Raw genomic sequence first — 22,767 nt, forward strand, 5'->3', positions numbered from 1 at the left:
TTTATCCAGCATTTTCTGTTTTTATTTCAGATTTCCAGCATTTTGCTTTTATTTGAGTCCCCCAACGGATATTTGGAGTACGATGCACTGAAGGTCAGTAGTTACAGGCTATAATATCACAATAAGCCAGATGTCCATCACGTAGCCAGGTAGGAATTCAAATTAGGAAAAGCAGCTATTGAGAAGCATCACCTGGAGGCAGGGTGTAGGAGTATAGATTCACCTCCAGGGTTTGATGGCTATTCTGTTTACATTTCAGAGCGACCAACAGCTGCTGCTAAAATTGCATACCTGGACCTGATAGATTTATTATTCAATGGGGTATGGTGTGCACTCATTCTCTGGTAATGCTCTCAGAAGTTTGGTTCAATCATTTTTCTTCACCCTTACCAAAACATTCATTCATGTTTATATTACATTCAAGATCAACTGTTTCAACATCATGCTTAATGGCCTCTGGAGTGTAATAAAATATGAATTCAGACTTATCATGAACTTCCTGCTTTGTACAACACTCTGTTCCACTTGGTTTAGCTCAGTGGGCTGGACAGCTGGTTTGTGATGTAGAACAAGGCCAGCACGGTAGCATGGTGGTTAGCATAAATGCTTCACAGCTCCAGGGTCCCAGGTTCGATTCCCGGCTGGGTCACTGTCTGTGCGGAGTCTGCACGTCCTCCCCGTGTGTGCGTGGGTTTCCTCCGGGTGCTCCGGTTTCCTCCCACAGTCCAAAGATGTGCGGGTTAGGTGGATTGGCCATGCTAAATTGCCCGTAGTGTCCTAAAAAGTAAGGTTAAGGGGGGGGGTTGTTGGGTTACGGATATAGGGTGGATACGTGGGTTTGAGTAGAGTGATCATTGCTCGGCACAACATCGAGGGCCGAAGGGCCTGTTCTGTGCTGTACTGTTCTATCTATCTAGCAGCGCGGGTTCAATTCCCGGACCAGCTTACCCGAACAGGCAACGGAATGTGGCGACTAGGGGCTTTTCATAGTAATTTCATACTTGTGACAATAAAAGGTTATTATTATTATTGCCTCAGTTTTTACCTAATTGGCTACATAATGCCCAATACAATTAATCCAAAATCCGTATCTATAAATTCAACCATGGCATTATTCCTTGTTTAGCTCTAGGTGTATCTGAACCTCTTGTTTTTCAACCCCCTCGCCCAACGCTTCTCTCTGCCACCTTCAGAGAGAAAGCCTCTATCCATGTTAGCCCATTCACTATGGATCTCTTTCCTTAAATTCTTCTACGTTGGCCAATGTACAATGGATTATACTGAGCTAAAAAGCTCCATGTTCAAATTTCTGGTGTGTCAGTCTGTCCAGTGAGGAGAGGATTGAGCTGAGTTCAAGTCTCTAACTAGCCATAGACTAGGTCAACGCACAAGAAAGTAACAATGCAAGGAAAGTTAAAAAATATAGTTTTCTCCTTATTCCAATGTTAAATTATGCCTCACATTTAAACAATGTCAGCCATTTGTAAGTTACGCTTATCTAATTATAATAGTAAATAACTAACTGTCAACAGAGACCTACCTTCTACAGCTCCATGGCTCTGGAATTCAAAATGTTGCAGTGCCTCAATGGGCTCTTGTGTGTCTTGATCCCACAAAAGTGTTCTTAAAGGAGGCTGTCCTTTGATTGATCTCTCCAGGAAGGCTGAAACATGCTTACTTATAGTTTCTTCTGCAGCCGCTGTCGTCTTAACCACTTCTGACAATACTTTCAAGAGTCTCTCATTGGTCTTTTGTAAACTATTTCAATATAAGTTTAAAATTTTTAGCACAGGAGTATTTTAAGCTAGAAGATTAACAGTTGTATCAGATGGAAATATCAAATATTAAGTGATATTTTACCTGGTTTCCAAACTGAATTTAAATACAACTTGTACTTGTGCAATGTCTCTAACGTGTTAAAAAAATTCAAGGTACTTCAACAGAGCATATAAGACAACATCTGACACCAAGCCAACTTCAGACAGGTGACAAAAAGCTTTGTCAAATAAGTCATGAAGAAACTGGAGCATGAACAAGGCCAGCGTTGCAGAAACATAGATTTCTCATCGGGTTGTAAGGCTAGAGGAAGTTACAGATAAAGGAGAACATTGCATGGAGAGTTTGAACAAAACGATAAGAATTTTCAACCCAATGTGTTACTGGGCTGAGAGCCGACGAAGCGAACAGAGTTGAAAAATGGGCAGGAATTACTGAGAGTTAGGATGCAAGCAGCAAGATTTTGCATAAGTCCAAGTTTATAGAGGGTGGAGGATGGCTTGCCAGCCAGGAGATAATTGGAATTATGAAGCCTAGGGGCTACAAAGACATGGATGAGGATCTTAACAGCAGAAGCTCAGAGGTTGAGGCAGTGATAGTAGTTAGGTGAAGTAGAAAGTCTTCATGATGGAGAGTGTATGGGTTTGGAAGTTCATCGTCAAAGAGAAAACTGTGGTTGCTAAGTCTGGATCAATCTTAACAGTGGCCGGGTTGAAAGATGAAATCAGTGGCTATAGAAGTGTGTTCGTAGCTGAGGCCAAAGACAATGGCTTTAATTTTGACAATATGCATTTCGAGGAAGACCAAATGCGAGATAAGCTGTTTAGTAACAGAGATAGCAACAGGTTGGAAGTAGCAGTGGTGAGGAAGAACAGGATGACATCATGTTGAGTTTTCAATGATTTTCTAAGCAGCAAGGAAGTGAAAAACAGAAATGGATCAAGGATAGTATGTATCGTGATAAAGATGCAGAGTGAGAAAATAAGCTATTGCATCAGATTCTGTCGACAGTTGGACAGGCAAGATTGGAACAATTGGAACAAGGTGGGGTAGCCTCACTAAATTAGATAATGGAGGAGAAACTTTGAAGAAGGATAGGGTTGTTAATATGCAATATCGAAGTTAAAGCAATGGGGTCTTTGAGGGAGAAGTCTGGTTTGGTGGCCAAGAAGAAAGAATGTAGTTGTCTTAGGTAATTCAAGCAACCACTACTCTCCAGTTTCATACCATGTATTATTAACAAATTGTACTGGAAAATAAAACATCCTCCAAAGATCCTATAATTAATGGATTTATTAATGTGCGTTTTTAGAAAATCAATTTTTTTTTAAAACCAAGGACTCACACAATGAACCTTAAAATTCAAGTCAGGAAAGAAAAATACAAATAATGCTCAGTTAATTCATGCTATTAAAACATTCAAACTTGCAAAGAAAATTGGTACATCATTCTAACCTTTGTTCTGTGAGGTCACCTTCATTTGCTTCTTCAGATTTTTCTTCATTTGATGGTATGCTGTTGGCCTCACCAGAATGCTCTTGGGATTTGGGCTGGGCTTCTGATTCACTCTGTGCCAAGTTGCGAATTGGTAACAAGTTAACAAATGACAAAAATCCTGTCATTGTACTTTTAAAATGTCCTTTCCCGGACGTAGAGTTTAATTTACTTTTAAAAACTCAGGACTAAAGCAACTTTACATGTTGAATTTATCAGCTCCAATGTATGCTGATACATATAGCAAACAACATGATCTTAAGTACTTCTTTTCAATTTGAATTGCAAATTTAAGACCTATGCATTACATTTGGCCTGGCAAAACAAACAGCGTACAGGTAAATCCCTCTTGGATGTTGCTATGACAACAAAAGGCTTCATCAATTAATGCTGTAAACGATGCCACACCTATAGCTGTTGGAACCAATAAGTGCAGCCGTCCAACAAATGTTATATAGTTCATTAACAAATCAATACAAGTAAAATTTAATTAGAGGCAATAATTAAAAATTAAGCCAAACTGCAGGAACAATCCTACACAGGTACAAGCTCAATTTACCGTCTCTGTCTGTGTACTTCTGTTGTGGATTCCCTGAATGAGTCCTTCCTTTCCAGTTGCAAACATTCTTTCATCTTCCAATAACAGTTTCTCATTACAAACAGAATCATTCTGTTATTAAAAAAAAAGATCTAAAAATCCTTCCAATTGTAAAACAAATTTGTAAACATTGAAATGTTAATTTATAAGATAACATGCAACACACAAAAGTAACATTCTAATGTAGAATTATATTGATTCAGTAAAATGTTGTGCATTCAAAACCAGAAATAGGGTCAAAAGGGAAAGAAATGTATCTAAAAGTCTATTTTAGCATTTGCTGAGTTTGGGGAAGTGTGGTTGTCAAGAGATTTTATGAAGTGTTCAAAATTGTGAGTAGTCTCAACAGAGTGGAGAGACATACTGTTCCCATTGGTGTGAGGTCGGGAACCAGAGGTCACCAATTGATTGACAAAAGAACCAAATGCAAAATGGGGGAACACTGATATGCAGCGAATGTCAAGATCTGGAATGCATTTGAGAACATGGTGGAGGCAGAGAAAAGCAGGGTTTTCAAAAGGGGATTGGATAGGTACCTGAAGCAAAATAGTTTACAGGGCTGCAGGGAAACAGCTGAGGCACGGGATTAACTGAGCTGCTTCTGCAGAGCGCTAGCATGGGCATAGTAGGTTGAATGGCTTTCCTTTGTACTGCAATCATTCCATGATTCCATGAAATTGCTGTTTTGGGTGCCCAATTGTAGCTCCTCACAGACTGCATGGATAGGTTGGAGCAGCAGTTGGATGCATTTAGGAGTATAAAGCTGGCGCAAAGCGTCACAGACAGGAGTTTTAGTGATGTGGTGACACCAAAGGTGCAGGCAGATAGATGGGTGACCACGAGAAGGGGCAGATAGTCAGTGCGGGAATCCCCTGTGGTTGCCCCCCTCTCTAACAATATACCGTTTTGGGTATTGTTGAGGGGGTGTGGCCTATCAGGGGATAACAACAGCAGCAGTCAGGACAGTGGCACCATGGCTGGCTCTGTTGTTAAGCAGGGAGGGACAAAGAGCACTAGAGCAATAGTTATAGGGGACTCTATAGTAAGGGGCACAGACGGGCGCTTCTGTGGACATGAAAGAGACTCCAGGATGGTATGTTGCCTCCCTGGTGCCAGGATGTTTATGAACGGACAGAAAGCATTCTGAAGGTAGAGGGTGAACAGCTAGAGATCGTGGCGCATATTGGTACTAACAACATCGGTAGGAAGAGTGAAATGGTCCTGCAACAGCAGTTTAGGGAGATGAGTAGAAAGTTAAAAAGAAAACCTCTAGGGTTATCTCAGGATTACCCCCTGTGCCACATGCCAGTGAGGCTCAAAAGAAGAAGATTGTACAGCTCAACACGTGGCTAAACAACTGGTGTAGGAGGGAGGGTTTCAAATATCTGGACCATTGGGATCTCTTCCAGGCAGTTGGGACCTGCACAAGGCCAGGTTGCAAACTGGAGGCGCATAAATATTCTGGCTGAGAGGTTTGCTAGTGTCACATGGATGGATTCAAACTAGTTTGGCAGGAGGGGTGGGAACCAAAGCAAAGGTGAGTTAACTGAAGGAGAACTAGAGAGTAGGGCCAGTAAGACTCAAAGGAAGAGCAGGCAGGGTGTAGTTGCTGATCAAAGACGGTCTGGTGGACTGAAGCGCATTTGTTTCAATGCGAGAAGTGTAACAGGTAAGGCAGATGAATTTAGAGCTTGGATTAGTACTTGGAACTATGATGTTGTTGCCATTACAGATACTTGGTTAAGGGAAGGACAGGATGGGCAGCTTAACGGTCCAGGATACAGACGTTCCAGGTCAGATAGAGGGGGCTGTAGAAGGAGTGGGGGAGTTGCACTATTAGTTAAGGAGAATATCACAGTTGTACTGCGGGAGGACACTTTGGAGGGCTCATACAACGAGGCAATATGGGTAGAGATCAGGAATAGGAAGGATGTAGTCACAATATTGGGGGTTTACTGGCCTCCCGACAGCCAGTGGGAGATAGGGGACAGATATGTAGGCAGATTTTGGCAAGGTGTAATAGTCACAGGGTAGTTGTGGGGGGTGATTTTAACTTCTCCTATACTGACTGGGAATAACTTAGTGCTAGGGGTGTGGATGGGACAGAATTTGTAAGAAGCATCCAGGACAGCTTCTTGAAACAGTATGTAATCATCTTACATTAACACTGCAATGAAGTTACTGTGAAAATTCCCTAGTCGCCACACTCCGGCGCTTGTTCGGGTACACGGAGGAAGAATTCATAACGTTCAATTCACCTAACAGCATGTCTTTCTGGACTTGTGGCTGGAAACTGGAGCACTCAGAGGAAACCCACGCAGACAAGGGGAGAACACGCAGACTATGCACAGAAAGTGATCCAGGCCAGGAATCGAATCGGGGAACCTGGCGCTGTGAAGCAATAATGCTAACCATTGTGGCTACCATGCCACCCACTAGATAGTCCAACTAGGGAAGGAGCCGTGCTGGACCTGGTATTGGGGAATGAGGCCAGCCAGGTCGTATTTCAGTAGTGGAGCAGTTCGGGAACAGTGACCACAGTTCAGTAAGCTTTAAGATACTGATGGATAAAGATAGTCCTCAGGTGAAGGTGCTAAATTGGGAGAAGGCTTATTACAACAATATTAGGCAGGAACTGAAGAATGTAGATTGGGGGCAATGTTTGAGGGCAAATCAACATCTGGCATGTGGGAGGCTTTCAAGTGAAAGTGGATAGGAATTGAGGGCCAGACTGTTCCTGTAAGGATGAAGGATAAGTATGGCAAATTTCAGGAACTTTGGATAATGAGAGACATTGTGAGCCAATTCAAAAATAAACATTTGTCATGGCTTGGAGGCTGGGAACACTCAAAGCAAGTGTGGAATACAAGGGAAAGTAGAAAGAAACGGAAGCAAGGAGTCAAGAGGGCTAAAAGGGGTTATGAAAAGTCATTGGCCGGCACGATTAAGGAAAATCCCAAGTCTTTTTATTCATATGTAAAGAGCAAGAGGGTAGCCCACTGAAGGACCCGGGGGGGGGGGGGGGGGGGGGGAATCTATGCGTGGAGCCTGAGGAAATTGGCGAGAAATTAAATGAATACTTTGCGTCAGTATTCACTAAAGAGAAGGATTTCATGGATGATGAGACTGGGGAAGGGGGTGTAGATAGTCTGGGTCATGTTGAGATCAAAAAGGAGGAGGTATTGGGGGTCTTGAAAAACATTAAGGTAGACAAGGGTTGGGCACACTGGATATGTGGAGCTTGTTCAAGGAACAGCTATTGCATGTTCTTGATAAGTACGTACCAGTCAGGCAGGGAGGAAGGGGTCGAGCGAGGGAACCGTGGTTTACCAAAGAAGTGGAATCTCTTGTTAAGAGGAAGAAGGAGGCCTATGTGAAGATGAGGCGTGACGTTTCAGTTGGGGCGCTTGATATTTACAAGGAAGCGAGGAAGGATCTAAAGAGAGAGCTGAGGCGAGCAAGGAGGGGACATGAGAAGTCTTTGGCAGGTAGGATCAAGGAAAACCCAAAAGCTTTCTATAGGTATGTCAGGAATAAAAGAATGACTAGGGTAAGAGTAGGGCCAGTCAAGGACAGTGGTGGGAAGTTGTGTGTGGAGGCTGAGGAGATAAGCGAGATACTAAATGAATACTTTTCGTCAGTATTCACTCAAGAAAAAGATAATATTGTGGAGGAGAATGCTGAGACCCAGGCTATTAGAATAGATGGCATTGAGGTGCGTAGGGAAGAAGTGTTGGCAATTCTGGACAAGGTGAAAATAGATAAGTCCCCGGGGCCGGATGGGATTTATCCTAGGATTCTCTGGGAAGCCAGGGAAGAGATTGCTGAGCCTTTGGCTTTGATTTTTAGGTCATCATTGGCTACAGGAATAGTGCCAGAGGACTGGAGGATAGCAAATGTGGTCCCTTTGTTCAAGAAGGGGAGTAGAGATAACCCCGGTAACTATAGGCCGGTGAGCCTAACGTCTGTGGTGGGTAAAGTCTTGGAGAGGATTATAAAAGATACGATTTATAATCATCTAGATAGGAATAATATGATTAGGGACAGTCAGCATGGTTTTGTGAAGGGTAGGTCATGCCTCACAAACCTTATCGAGTTCTTTGAGAAGGTGACTGAACAGGTAGACGAGGGTAGAGCAGTTGATGTGGTGTACATGGATTTCAGTAAAGCATTTGATAAGGTTCCCCACGGTCGTCTATTGCAGAAAATACGGAGGCTGGGGATTGAGGGTGATTTAGAGATGTGGATCAGAAATTGGCTAGTTGAAAGAAGACAGAGAGTGGTAGTTGATGGGAAATGTTCAGAATGGAGTTCAGTTACGAGTGGCGTACCACAAGGATCTGTTCTGGGGCCGTTGCTGTTTGTCATTTTTATAAATGACCTAGAGGAGGGCGCAGAAGGATGGGTGAGTAAATTTGCAGACGACACTAAAGTCGGTGGAGTTGTAGACAGTGCGGAAGGATGTTGCAGGTTACAGAGGGACATAGATAAGCTGCAGAGCTGGGCTGAGAGGTGGCAAATGGAGTTTAATGTGGAGAAGTGTGAGGTGATTCACTTTGGAAAGAATAACAGAAATGCGGAATATTTGGCTAATGGTAAAATTCTTGGTAGTGTAGATGAGCAGAGGGATCTCGGTGTCCATGTACATAGATCCCTGAAAGTTGCCACCCAGGTTGATAGGGTTGTGAAGAAGGCCTATGGTGTGTTGGCCTTTATTGGTAGAGGGATTGAGTTCCGGAGCCATGAGGTCATGTTGCAGTTGTACAAAACTCTAGTACGGCCGCATTTGGAGTATTGCGTACAGTTCTGGTCGCCTCATTATAGGAAGGACGTGGAAGCTTTGGAACGGGTGCAGAGGAGATTTACCAGGATGTTGCCTGGTATGGAGGGAAAATCTTATGAGGAAAGGCTGATGGACTTGAGGTTGTTTTCGTTAGAGAGAAGAAGGTTAAGAGGTGACTTAATAGAGGCATACAAAATGATCAGAGGGTTAGATAGGGTGGGCAGCGAGAGCCTTCTCCCGCGGATGGAGGTGGCTAGCACGAGGGGACATAGCCTTAAATTGAGGGGTAATAGATATAGGACAGAGGTCAGAGGTGGGTTTTTTACGCAAAGAGTGGTGAGGCCGTGGAATGCCCTACCTGCAACAGTAGTGAACATGCCAACATTGAGGGCATTTAAAAATTTATTGGATAAGCATATGGATGATAAGGGCATAGTGTAGGTTAGATGGCCTTTAGATTTTTTCCATGTCGGTGCAACATCGAGGGCCGAAGGGCCTGTACTGCGCTGTATCGTTCTATGTTCTATGTTCTAAGTCTCCAGGGCCTAATGGGGTATACCCCAGAATACTGAGATAGGCAAGGGAGGAAATTGCTGCAACCTTGAGATAAATCTTTATATCCTCACCGGCTACAGGGGAGGTCTAGAGGATTGGAAAATAGCCAATATCGTTCCTTTGTTTAAGAACAGTAGCAAGGATAATCCAGGTAATTACAGGCTGGTGAGCCTTACATCAATGGTAAGGAAATTATTGGAGAGGATTCTTCGAGACAGGATTTACTCCCACTTGGAAATAAGTGGACGTATTAATGAGAGGCAGCATGGTTTTGTGAAGGGGAGGTTGTGTCTCACTAACTTGATCGAATTTTTTGAGGAAGTGACGAAGACGATTGATGACGGTAGGGCAGTGGATGGTGTCTACATGGACTTCAGTAAGACCTTTGTCAAGGTCTCTCATGGCAGACCTGTAACAAAGGTACAAGTGCAGCCTAACCAAGGTTCTATAAAGCTGCAACATGACTTGCTCATTTTAAAATTCAGTGCCCCGGCTGATGAAGGCAAGCATGGCGTATGCCTTCTTAACTACCTTCTCCACCTGAGTGCCACTTTCATTGAAGTGATCAGAGGTAAGCTGGCAAGATGGATACAGAACTGGCTCGGTCATAAAAGACAGGGGGTAGCAGTGGAAGGGTGCATTTCTGATTGAGGGCTGTGACTAGTGGCGTTCCTCAGGGATCAGTGATGGGACCCTTGCTGCTTGTAATATATATATATATATATAATGATTTGGAGGAAAACGTAACTGGTTTGATTCGTATGTTTGCGGACGACACAAAAGTCGGTGGAATTGTGGATAGCGATGAAGACCGTCAGAGGATACAGCAGGATATAGATCGGTTGGAGACTTGGGCGGAGAGATGGCAGACGAGAGTTTAATCTGGACAAATGTGATGTAATGCATTTTGGAAGGTCTAATACAGATGGGAGGTATACAGTAAATGGCAGAACCCTTAAGAGTATTGATAGGCAGAGGGATCTAGGTATGCAGGTTCACAGATCAATGAAAGTGGCACCCAGGTAGAGAAGTTAAGAAAGCATACGACATGCTTTCCTTCATCGGCCGAGGCATTGAAAAAATTGGCAAGTCATGTTGCAGCTTTATAGAACTTAGTTAGGCCACACTTGGAATATATTGTAATTCTGGTCGCCACACTACCAGAAGAATGTGGAGGCTTTGGAGGGGGGTACAGAAAAGATTTACCAGGATGTTGCCTAGTATGGAGGGCATTAGCTATAAGGAGAGGCTGGCGAAACTTGGTTTGTTCCCTTGCACAGTGGTTAGCACTGCTGTCTCATGACACCAAGGTCCCAGGTTCGATCCCGGCTCTGGGTCACTGTCCGTGTGGAGCTTGCACATTCTCCCCGTGTTTGCGTGGGTTGTGATCCCATAACCCAAAGATGTGCACGGTAGGTGGATTGGCCATGCTAAATTGCCCCTTAGTAGGAACAATTGAATTGGGTACTCTAAATTTATTTTTTAAAACTTGGTTTGTTTTCACTGGAACAATGGAGGTTGAGTGGCGACCTGATAAGACGTCTACAAGATATTGAGAAGTATGGACAGAGTGGATAGTCAGAAGCTTTTTCCCCAGGGTGTAAGAGTCAATCACTAGGGGGATTAGTTTAAGGTACGAGGGGCAAGATTTAAAGATGTACGAGGCAGGTTTTTTTTATGCACAGAGGGTGGTAGGAGCCTGGAACTCACTGCTGGGGGAGATAGTGGAAGTAGGGACGACAGCAACTTTTAAGGGGCGTCTTGACAAATACATGAATAGGATAGGAACATAGGGATATGGTCCTCGGAAGGGTAGGGGATTTTAGTTCAGACAGGCAGCATGCTAGGTGCAGGTTTAGAGGTCCGAACATGGTCGGCGCAGGTTTAGAGGTGTGGTGGGGGTGCAGTGGAGGATACAGTGTGGGAGTTGGTCATTATTTCCTTCATATGTTCATCTTTTAATCTTGCTTTGTTCTTTGTTCATTTAGAGTAAAGAGGTAATGAGCAGTTGATACATTTGATACAGATCTACATGGAAATGTCATGGGTGTGAAAACAGGTATGAATTTGTTCTGGGCAAATCATGTTGAACTAACTTTCTTGAGTTTTTTTGATGAGGAAATAGAGAGCATTATTGAGGATAATGCTGTTGCTGTGGTGTTCATAAACTTCCAAAAGTCATTTGATAAACTGATGCGCAACAGACTGGAGTAAAATTGGAACACATGGAATTAAAATGACAGGAGCAACATAGATACGAAATTGGCTAAGTGACAGGTGTGGTAACCTAGCATGGCCTTTATTTGGGCCTGATTAAAATTGGGTTTTTAAATTATAAAGAATTGGGCACTTTAAGTCAAGCCACAGACACTCCAGCACACAACACCAGGGGAATTCAAACTGGCCTAGTTCGAAGACACAACCAACAGACAAGCTGCCAGAACATGTCTGGACCTGCCCCATCAATCAACAATCAGATCATCACACGCTATTGATATGCACAGTCTACTGCCAGTAGTCCAGATCGGGCCAGCCATTTTGTCACCCAGAGTTTCTGCTGTTACCTTATATGGGAACAGGTAACGTGCAGCCCACACCACCAGAGGTGAAGACCTGGGGCGGGCTCAGGTGACCTTTCAAATGATCATCAACCTGACCATTGGGTGCTGAGACCCCCCTCCGAGGCATCATTGGCAGAAAGCCAGAGAAAATGGCAAAAGGGCGTGAAGGGAGGGGGATAAAAACAGGCACCCAAGGCACATCAGCAGCAAAGTCTCCACGCAGAGGCGTGATCGGAGATGACTGACCAGAGAAGGAAGGAAGAAACAGCATACGAGAACCACCTTTGTGATGGCGAACCTGAGGGGCTCACAGATCAGATCCACGACCTACCAAGCCATCCTTATGGATAGTATAAACCAATCTTGGGTACCTCTAGATTATATTTGTGGGTAGTATATGGGTAAATTGTGAGTAAAATAAATAATGTTGAACTTGAATCTGTGATTTGCTCTCCTCATTAGTAAAGGTAAAACCTTTGAGTAAGTGAACTGGTCAAAAGTATCTGAGGTTTTACAGTAAGTACAGTGGTGAACAATTGTTTTTCGGCAAGGAAGTTTATAATCGAGTTCCCCAGGGATCAGTGTCAGCACCATTGATCTTCCCGATACATATTAATGGCCTTGACCTGGTTGTACAGGACAGAATTTCATAATTTGCGGATAATACAAAACTCGTAACTATTATGAACCAGGAGGAGGATGGTGTAAAACTTCAAAAGGAAATAGTTTGGTGGACTGGGCAAACAAGTGGCAGATTAAATTAAACTGTGAAATGATTCATTTTGCGTTTCATAAAGGGAGCAATTTTAAAGGTGGTGCAGAAGCAGAAAGACCTGGGTATTCTTTGCAAAGCATTTGTAAGATTTTGATAATTCGACTAATTTTTAGAATCTAATATCTATGGATTTTATTCTGTAACCACAGTTTAAAATTAAATGGTTCAGTTTTAACTTATTGGGCAATTAAAAGTCAAAGTAGTTGGGGAAACGGGAAAAGCAGTCATCTGTGAAGAAACAAAATTGTTTTATTGTTTCATGACAGAGCTCATTTGAGTCTTGAGCTGAAGCTGTCTTAATGGGCAAAATACAATTAGATGTTTGTTTTTAAAACAGTTTGAAGGAATAGCTAAAGCGGCCTGAACTTATGATGACACTATGTTTAAAAAAACATTTATTGCTTTAATTGATCTGTACCGGAGAGGAGACCTTTATTCTCCGATATTTTGAACAGAAGTGGTTTTGACTTGTTGACTTTAATACTTTAGGGCAGCATGGTGGTGCAGTGCCTCACAGTGCAGAGGACCCAAGTTCGATCCCGGTCTCAGGTCACTGTCCATGTTGAATTTGCGTATTCTCCCTGTATCTGCGTGGGTCCATCCTCACAACCCAAAAATGTGCAGCGTAGGGCAACACGGTAGCATGGTGGTTAGCATAAATGCTTCACAGCTCCAGGGTCCCAGGTTCGATTCCCGGCTGGGTCACTGTCTGTGCGGAGTCTGCACGTCCTCCCCGTGTGTGCGTGGGTTTCCTCCGGGTGCTCCGGTTTCCTCCCACAGTCCAAAGATGTGCGGGTTAGGTGGATTGGCCATGCTAAATTGCCCGTAGTGTCCTAAAAAGTAAGGTTAAGGGGGGGGTTGTTGGGTTACGGGTATAGGGTGGATACGTGGGTTTGAGTAGGGTGATCATTGCTCGGCACAACATCGAGGGCCGAAGGGCCTGTTCTGTGCTGTACTGTTCTTTTTCTTTTAAGATGGATTGGCCATTGTAAATTGTTGCTTAATTGGGGGGAAAAAAATAACTGGATACTCTAAAAACAATTAAAAAAAAGATTTTAATCCCTTTAGTGTGGGGTTAGGGTTAAGATATGTTGACAAGGGGGCAGCACGGTGGCACAGTGGTTAGCATATGCTGCCTACGGCGCTGAGGACCCGGGTTCGAATCCCGGCCCTGGGTCACTGTCCGTATGGAGTTTGCACATTCTCCCCCTGTCTGCGTGGGTTTCACTCCCATAACCCAAAGATGTGCAGGATAGGTAGATTGGCCACTCTAAATTGCCCCTTAATTGGAAAAAATAATTTGGTACTCTAAATTTATTTTTTTTTTTAAAAGAAAAAAAAAGATATGTTGACAAGGGTGGCGCAGCGGTTAGCACTGCTGCCTCACGCGCCGAGTACCCGGGTTCAATCCAGGCCTCGGGTCACTGTCCATGTGGAGTTTGCACATTCTCCCCGTGTCTACGTGGATCTCACCTCCACGAGCCAAGAGATGTGAATGGTAGGTGGATTTGCCACGCTAAATTGCTCCTCAATTGGAAAAAAAAATGAATTTGGTAAATTTAAATTTATTTTTAAAAAAGATATGTCGACAAGAGAATGTGACTTTATTTATGGCCTACTGTAGCTGGAAGGAAATGTGCACTTGTTTGCGATGGAATGTAAACCTCTGCAGTTTATGACCCATAAAGCAGGGGTTATTGTAAAGGTGGGGTGCTACGAGATGATTTGTATTCTATGGCCAGAGGTAGAGTGAATTTTGGACCATCTCCAAAAAAGGAATGAGGAATGGGAGACTGGGGGATAAAATCTGAGAAATTGTAATTCTCCTGGGCACAGTGATACCATGGCTTCTGCGGTATGACTCTATTACTTCAAAACCAAAGAAGAGCAACATTGTCTGTACTGACAACAAAAGTTCCTGGAATCATGAGAGATGAAAAACTTTTTTTTTGTGAAGTATACGTAAAATTGTGCTTAATAGTTCTACTTGATTCATAAATACTAGTTATTTATACCTTGCAGGTCAAGCACAACTGAGGGCCCCAGTGATAGGAATTAGAAATTCAGACTTTAAATTTTTTTTAAATTAGAAGGATTTTATGCCTCAAAACTCATAAACTTTACATGCTGAAGATGGCAGGACAGGTTACGAAAGCCATTAAAGCATGCAGAATTCTAGGCTTTATCAATAGGGACATAATCATGCTCCTAGAGTTAAGCAAGGAACTTGTGTTAAACCTGCATAAAACCTGATTCAGCCCCATCTGAAGTACTGGACCTAGTTCTGTGCACTTTACTTCAGGAAAGATGTGAAGGCATTAGAAAGGGTGCAGAAAAGATTCACAAAATGGTTCCAATGATAAGGGGACTGTTCTGGGAGAAGAGGAGATATGATAGAGGTATACAAAATGATGATGGATTTGGACAGTGCAGATAAGGAGATAACTGCTCTCATTGGCGGAAGGCTCATGAACCACAGAATACAAATTTAAGGTAATTGACAAAAGAAGCAATGGCAACATGAGGAGAATCGTTCTCATGCAGCGAGTGGTTAGGATCTGAAAACACTGCCCAAGAGTGTGGTGGAGGCAGGGTCAAATGAGGCTTTCAAAAGAGATATGGATCAATATCTGGAAGAAAAAGTTGCAGGCTTATGGCTAAAAAGAATGGCAATAGGTGAACTACTCCTTCAGAGGACCAGCACAGACATAATGGGCTGAATAGCTTCCTTCTGTGCTGTAACCATTCTATGATTCTATAACAGTTATTTAGAAGTTGGTGTAGCGCTGGAATGAACAAAGATGCTGGAGAGATGAGGAAATGAAAAAGATACTCGACAGTGGAATTAGCCCTCGATGTGGAATATGGAAATAAAGGTCACTCTGTTACCACTATGAGAGGAGAGCTAGAGAAAAGAGGAATGGTAAGAGCAGAATGCCTGGAAATGCAGGGAATTCATAGGTAGGCCTATTGATTAAACAAATGAATGCCTCAGCTGAGGATAAAAGATCCAGTATGAAAATTACAGTCTTGAGAGCAGATAAACCATAAAAACTATGAATTAAGCTTTTACAGTATTTAGGTTGGATAGAAACAATCTAAGCAGGAATCTGTATGATTAGAGTAGAAATATGTATGAACGCTGCTGCCAGAGATGGGTACAATTTCCCTAAAACCGTTAAAGTTCAAAAGGTGGTGAAAATGCTGGATGAAATGCCGTCCCGATCATCTGTGAAAGGTCATTATGAAGATAAAGCATATAAAACTGTTCTAAGATGGAATCAGTTCTAGAGAATGATGAGCTTTGGATCTTTTTTTTCTTTTTATAAATTTAGATTATCCAATTATTTTTTCTATTAAGGGGCAATTTAGCGTGGCCAATCCACCTACTCTGCACATTTTTGGGTTGTGGGGGCGAAACCCACGCAGACACAGGGAGAATGTGCAAACTCCACACGGACAGTGACCCAGAGCCGGGATCGAACCTGGGACCTCAGCGCCGTGAGGCGGTTGTGCTAACCACTAGGCCAGCGTGCTGCCCGATGAGCTTTGGATCTTGATTTTTTGTTGAGCTTAGTTGGAGTAATACAGAGAAACTAGAGAATGAAGGTAGAAGGAATTGAAGGGTAAACGGAGAGGTCAGGATTATGCTTGCAAATATTCAGCAAGCATTCATCCAATTTGTTTGATACACCTCCACCACTGTCCAACCCTCACAATACAAACTGAATTACAAGTGTAAAGTTTGGACTCTCAACTGTTACCAGCTGTTCTCCCACCCTCCTGATTTGATTTGATCCTGCAAGTCATTTTAACTAATTTTTACAAAATTTCTCAAAGCATGATTGCTAACAGGTCCACTGCATATTTTCAGCATTTTAGATGCCCCACATTCAGATCTCTCATTCTTTTAGACTCAGTTTAACACATTATTACTGTATGCTCAAATTCATGTTTACAAACCGGGTACATACTTATGTCAAATTATTCTCACCTCTGCAAGCTGTCCTTTCAGGTTTTCCACCTCAGCCAATAACTGCTCTTGTACTTCATGTAGCCGCTCCAGCTGTTGCACGTGGAACTGTCGTAAAGCTTCAACTGATTGTTGATGCTCTTGATCCTGTCGAACAAGCTCCTGCCTCATGTCTTCAAGTCTTTCCTGGGAAGTTAGAAAGAGATGAAGCCACAATTTATTTTCTGTCTTCTAAAGATTATATTTGAAAGTCACACTGCATGTGTATGGTTTCTTTTCCATAAATTCTATTTTTGTATTCTTCAGATTCAGTGTTTAAGCTTTTCTTGAAAATCTATTAACAGAAAGTATACAAGGTTGAAAAAAATATGTACTGTCGCAAGAACTCAGATGTTTCCAATTGAATACAGGAGTACTTTTTCACGACTTCTGGTGGCGGCCATTTCGCACATTTCATAACTCCCGCTCGAGGTGGTTTTTTTTGTCCTTGACCACGGATATTTTGGTGGGAAAAGGTGTAGAATTGGTTGAGGAAAGTTAAACTCCACTGGTGATGTTGATGTATGGATCCATGGACCAGAAGTGAGTCGGAAGCGAAGGAGCTGGTGGAGCAAAAAATTATTTATGCGCCGCAGGTGGAGCTGGCAGAGGTAAAGGGTTGGCCCTACCAGCCAATGGTCAACGGGGCAGCTGGTGGACTTCTTAAATAAGTTTAGCCAGCAGAAGAGGGAAGCCCAGGAGGACCTGGCCACGGTGGTGGAACTGCTAAAAGCAGGATCGATCGGGTGATGCAGAGGCTGGAGACCCAGCACCAGGCAATCCAGAAAGTGGAGGCGGCACTGGGGGAGCACAAGGAGCAGCTTACCTCATTGCCGAGATCGGCATGATGCAGGAGACCCAGAAGCGGCTAAAGGAAAAGGTGGAGGATCTGGAGAACCACTCCCAGAAACAAAACCAGACTTATGGGGATGCCAGAGGGCATCGAGGGAGCGGACACTGTCTCATATGTAGCCAAGATGCTGAAGCAGTTGATGGGGGAGTGGACTTTCGACCGGCCCCTGGAGGCCGACCAGGCGCATAGGGCGCTGATGAGGAGACCACAGGCGAACAAGTCGCCGAGGGCGATGGTGGTGGGGCTTCACCAATTCCTCGACAAGGAGAAGATTTTGTGGGCCAGGCAGACCAGGTGGAAAGATAGTGAGCTCCAGGTGTACCAGGATCTTGGAATGGAACTGGCGAAGAGGAGAGCCGGGTTCAATCGAGTGAAGGCTGCCTTAAGAAGGGGGTGAAGGTTGGGAAGCTGTATACGGCCTGCCTCTGGGTGACGTATAACGGCTGAGAGCATTATTTTGGGACCCCAGAGGAGGCAATGGAGTTTCTAAAAGAACAATGGACGAGCAGGAGAGGACATTGAACTGTGGAGGAAATGTGAGACGATGTTGGTTCTCTCTGCCTTTTTGCTTTATTGCTTTTGGTTTGTTGGTTAGGGGAGAACTCTATTCTTGGAGATGTTTTGTTTGGTTCTGTGGCGGGATGTTTGGTGAATGTGGAGGGTGAGTGCACCTTTTTCTTATTCCATTGTTGTTTGCGCTATGAAGGTATGCATGTTGGGGGGGATTTACAAGGAGCTAATGGACTGGGAGGGAGCCCCGATAGAGGACATCAAAGGGAAGTGGGAGGAGGAACTTTGAGGGGAGGGGGTTATGAGAGGAGAGTCTGAGGAGGGTGAATGCATCTTCATCATTGCTAGCCTTAGTCTTGTTGACAGAATCATAGAATTTACAATGCAGAAGGAGGCCATTTGATGCATCGAGTCTGCACCAGCACTTGGAAAGAGCTTCCTACCCAAGCACATACCTCCACCCTATCTCCATAACCTAGTAACCCCACCTAACCTTTTAGGACTCTAAGGGAAAGTTAGCATGGCCAATCCACCTAACCTCCACATCTTTGAACTCTGGGAGGAAACCGGAGCACCTGGAGGAAACCCACGCAGAAACGGGGAGAATGTGCAGACTCCGCACAGTGACCCAAGCCGGGAATCGAAGCTGGGAACCTGGAGCTGAGAAGCAACTGTGCTAAACACTGTGTTAGCTTCAGGTTATTCATAGAGTGCATATGATGGTAGCCAAGATGAGCAGATTCTTTGAGGTGGTGGAGGACAGTTGTGGCCAGTGAACGGGGTGACCTGCGAACCATGTTTACATGTTTTGGGCATTTCCGAAGCTGAAGGGGCTCTGGGATTCGCGGATGTAATGTCTGAGGTGCTGAAGGTCGCCCCGAGTCCAGAAGTGGCGATATTTGATGTGTAGGAGGACCTGGGAGCCCAGGGGCGAGAGAGGCTGACATCTTGGCCTTTGCCTCCGTGGTAGCTGAGAGATGGTTTTTTTTGCTGGAGTGGAGGGATTCGGGACCACCGAAGCTGGTGGTGTGGGTGAGCAACCTGGCAGAGTTCCTAAGACTGGAGAAAATCAAGTTTGCCTTAAGAGGATCAGTTGATGGACTTGGAAGCCGTTCATCGACTTCTTCGAGGAAAATTGAGGTATCAGTGGGGTAGGGGGTGTGGGTGGTGGAATAAAGGGTTTAAAATGGGGAAGGCAGGACGGGTGATGGGGAACAGCAGGGAAGTTGGGGCATTTTGATAGTTATTTATTTGTTATGACGTTTCTGTTTGTTCTTACTCTTCTGTTGGTTTGTATTTAATGTACATACAAATGATTTAATAAAAATATATATTTTTTTAAAGGAGTACTTTCAGTGCCAAAACAACACGAATGCTCGAAAGGCTGAGTGGCCCTCCTGCTTCTATTTTCTATGTTTTCTGAAACAACTTCTCCATTCTCCAACTGGCCCTAGCGGCCAGGTCTCTGGCACTGAGTCTGGCTCTGGGGCTCAGAAGGGAAGGGGGGAGCATAGAAAAGCAATAGTAATAGGAGATTCAATAGTTAGGGCAATAGATAGGAGATTCTGTGGTCGCGAGCGAGACTCCCGGAAGGTACGTTGCCTCCCGGGTGCCAGGGATGTCTCGGATCGTGTCTTCAGGATCCTGAAAGGGGAGGGTGAGCAGCCAGAAGTCGTGGTGCACATTGGTACCAACGACGTAGGTAGGAAAAGGGGTGTGGAGGTAATAAACAAGTTTAGGGAGTTAGGCTGGAAGTTAAAGGCCAGGACAGACAGAGTTGTCATCTCTGGTTTGTTGCCGGTGCCACGTGATAGCGAGGCTAGGAATAGGGAGAAAGTGCAGTTGAACACGTGGCTGCAGGAATGGTGCAGGAGGGAGGGCTTCAGGTATTTGGATAACTGGAGCGCATTCTGGGGAAGGTGGGACCTGTACAAGCAGGACGGGTTGCATCTGAACCAGAGGGGCACCAATATCCTGGGGGGGGGAGGTTTTCTAGTAGTTTTTGGGAGGGTTTAAACTAATTTGGCTGGGGAATGGGAACCGGATTTGTAGTCCAGCAACTAAGGAAGCCGATATTCAGGACGCCAAAGCACGTAGTGATGCAGTGGGGAAGGTAACACTGACAAAGGAGAGTACTTGCAGGCAAGGAGATGGGTTGAAGTGGGTATACTTCAATGCAAGAAGCATCAGGAATAAGGTGGGTGAACTTAAGGCATGGATCGGTACTTGGGACTACGATGTGGTGGCCATCACAGAAACTTGGATCGAAGAGGGGCAGAAATGGTTGTTGGAGGTCCCTGGTTATAGATGTTTCAACAAGATTAGGGAGGATGGTAAGAGAGGTGGGGGGGTGGCATTGTTAATTAGAGATAGTATAACAGCTGCAGAAAGGCAGTTCGAGGGGGATCTGCCTACTGAGGTAATATGGGTTGAAGTCAGAAATAGGAACGGAGCAGTCACCGTGTTGGGAGTTTTCTATAGGCCCCCCAATAGCAGCAGAGATGTGGAGGAACAGATTGGGAAACAGATTTTGGAACGGTGCAGAAGTCACAGGGCAGTAGTCATGGGTGACTTCAACCTCCCAAACATTGAGTGGAAACTCTTTAGATCAAATAGTTTGGATGGGGTAGTGTTTGTGCAGTGTGTCCAGGAAGCTTTTCTTACACAGTATGTAGATTGTCCGACCAGAGGGGAGGCCATATTGGATTTGGTACTTGGTAATGAACCAGGGCAGGTGATAGATTTGTTAGTGGGGGAGCATTTTGGAGGTAGTGACCACAATTCTGTGACTTTCACTTTAGTAATGGAGAGGGATAGGTGCGTGCAACAGGGCAAGGCTTACAATTGGGGGAAGGGTAAATACAATGCTGTCAGACAAGAATTGAAGTGCATAAGTTGGGAACATAGGCTGTCAGGGAAGGACACAAGTGAAATGTGGAACTTGTTCAAGGAACAGGTACTGCGTGTTTTTGATATGTATGTCCCTGTCAGGCAGGGACGAGATAGTCGAGTGAGGGAACCATGGTTGACAAGAGAGGTTGAATGTCTTGTTAAGATAAAGAAGGAGACTTATGCAAGGCTGAGGAAACAAGGTTCAGACAGGGCGCTGGAGGGATACAAGACAGCCAGGAGGGAACTGAAGAAAGGGATTAGGAGAGCTAAGAGAGGGCATGAAAAATCATTGGCGGGTAGGATCAAGGAAAACCCCAAGGCCTTTTACACATATGTGAGAAATATGAGAATGACTAGAGCGAGGGTAGGTCCGATCAAGGACAGTAGCGGGAGATTGTGTATTGAGTCTGAAGAGATAGGAGAGGTCTTGAACAAGTATTTTTCTTCAGTATTTACAAACGAGAGGGGCCATATTGTTGGAGAGGACAGTGTGAAACAGACTGGTAATCTCGAGGAGATACTTGTTAGGAAGGAAGATGTGTTGGGCATTTTGAAAAACTTGAGGATAGACAAGTCCCCCGGGCCTGACGGGATATATCCAAGGATTCTATGGGAAGCAAGAAATGAAATTGCAGAGCCGTTGGCAATGATCTTTTCGTCCTCACTGTCAACAGGGGTGGTACCAGAGGATTGGAGAGTGGCGAATGTCGTGCTCATGTTCAAAAAAGGGAATAGGGATAACCCTGGGAATTACAGGCCAGTTAGTCTTACTTCGGTGGTAGGCAAAGTAATGGAAAGGGTACTGAGGGATAGGATTTCTGAGCATCTGGAAAGACACTGCTTGATTAGGGATAGTCAGCACGGATTTGTGAGGGGTAGGTCTTGCCTTACAAGTCTTATTGACTTCTTTGAGGAGGTGACCAAGCATGTGGATGAAGGTAAAGCAGTGGATGTAGTGTACATGGATTTTAGTAAGGCATTTGTTAAGGTTCCCCATGGTATGCTTATGCAGAAAGTAAGGAGGCATGGGATAGTGGTAAATTTGGCCAGTTGGATAACGAACTGGCTAACCGATAGAAGACAGAGAATGGTGGTGGATGGCAAATATTCAGCCTGGAGCCCAGTTACCAGTGGCGTACCGCAGGGATCAGTTCTGGGTCCTCTGCTGTTTGTGATTTTCATTAACGACTTGGATGAGGGAGTTGAAGGGTGGGTCAGTAAATTTGCAGATGATACGAAGATTGGTGGAGTTGTGGATAGTGAGGAGGGCTGTTGTCGGCTTCAAAGAGACATAGATGGAGACATGTGGATAGCACAATTGCTTCACAGCTCCAGGGTCCCAAGTTCGATTTCGACTTGGGTCACTGTCTGTGTGGAGTCTGCACATCCTCCCCGTGTGTGCATGGGTTTCCTCCGGGAACTCTGGTTTCTTCCCACAGTCCAAAAGATTTTTTTTTTTTTTTTTTAAATTTCGTGTACCCAATTATTTTTTCCAATTAAGGGGCAATTTAACGTGGCCAATCCACCTAACCTGCACATCTTTGGGTTGTGGGGGCGAAACCCACGCAGACACGGCCCACAGTCCAAAGGTGTGCAGGTTGGGTGGATTGGCCATGATAAATTGCCCTTAGTGTCCAAAATTCTATGATTAACCTAGGACAAAAGTTCGGCACAACATTGTTCTGTGCTGTATTTCTCTATATATCTATATATTTAGCCAAGCAATGAAAGGACTCGCACGTTATTGCAAATTCTAGTGAACGGTCCTTTTGTATACAATTTTGCCTAGTGTTAAAAAAAAAATAGAACTGCCTTTCGACAGACTACAAACTTAAATATTTAATAGCAAGTTTCAAAAAAAGATTTTCCAAAATTAATCAGAAATGCAGAGACCTGGCTCAAAATTATTTCAAATTGCTAATTTGAGGTTACTGGTGGTTCTGATTTTTGCTTATTTC

At 44.2% G+C, this 22,767-nt stretch overlaps 1 protein-coding gene across 13 annotated transcripts in view; it reads right to left on the reverse strand.

The window, feature by feature from the left end:
- The window catches only part of akap9 (A kinase (PRKA) anchor protein 9), a 332,810-nt gene that overhangs the window by 200,561 nt on the left and 109,482 nt on the right, over positions 1–22,767 (reverse strand). For all 13 annotated transcript variants that reach the window (XR_005460747.1, XR_005460749.1, XR_005460744.1 and 10 more), the window contains 4 exons: positions 16,537–16,701; positions 3,830–3,940; positions 3,232–3,344; positions 1,541–1,758 (listed from right to left, as the gene is read on the reverse strand). Coding sequence is in view for 1 of the 13 variants with exons in the window: in XM_038797918.1 (XP_038653846.1) it covers positions 1,541–1,758; positions 3,232–3,344; positions 3,830–3,940; positions 16,537–16,701 (607 nt within the window). In the remaining 12 variants the exon portion in view is untranslated. The remainder of the gene's footprint in view (positions 1–1,540; positions 1,759–3,231; positions 3,345–3,829; positions 3,941–16,536; positions 16,702–22,767) is intronic.

Source organism: Scyliorhinus canicula, chromosome 5 (genome assembly GCF_902713615.1).
Source record: "Scyliorhinus canicula chromosome 5, sScyCan1.1, whole genome shotgun sequence".
In the NCBI taxonomy this organism is placed as follows: domain Eukaryota; kingdom Metazoa; phylum Chordata; class Chondrichthyes; order Carcharhiniformes; family Scyliorhinidae; genus Scyliorhinus; species Scyliorhinus canicula.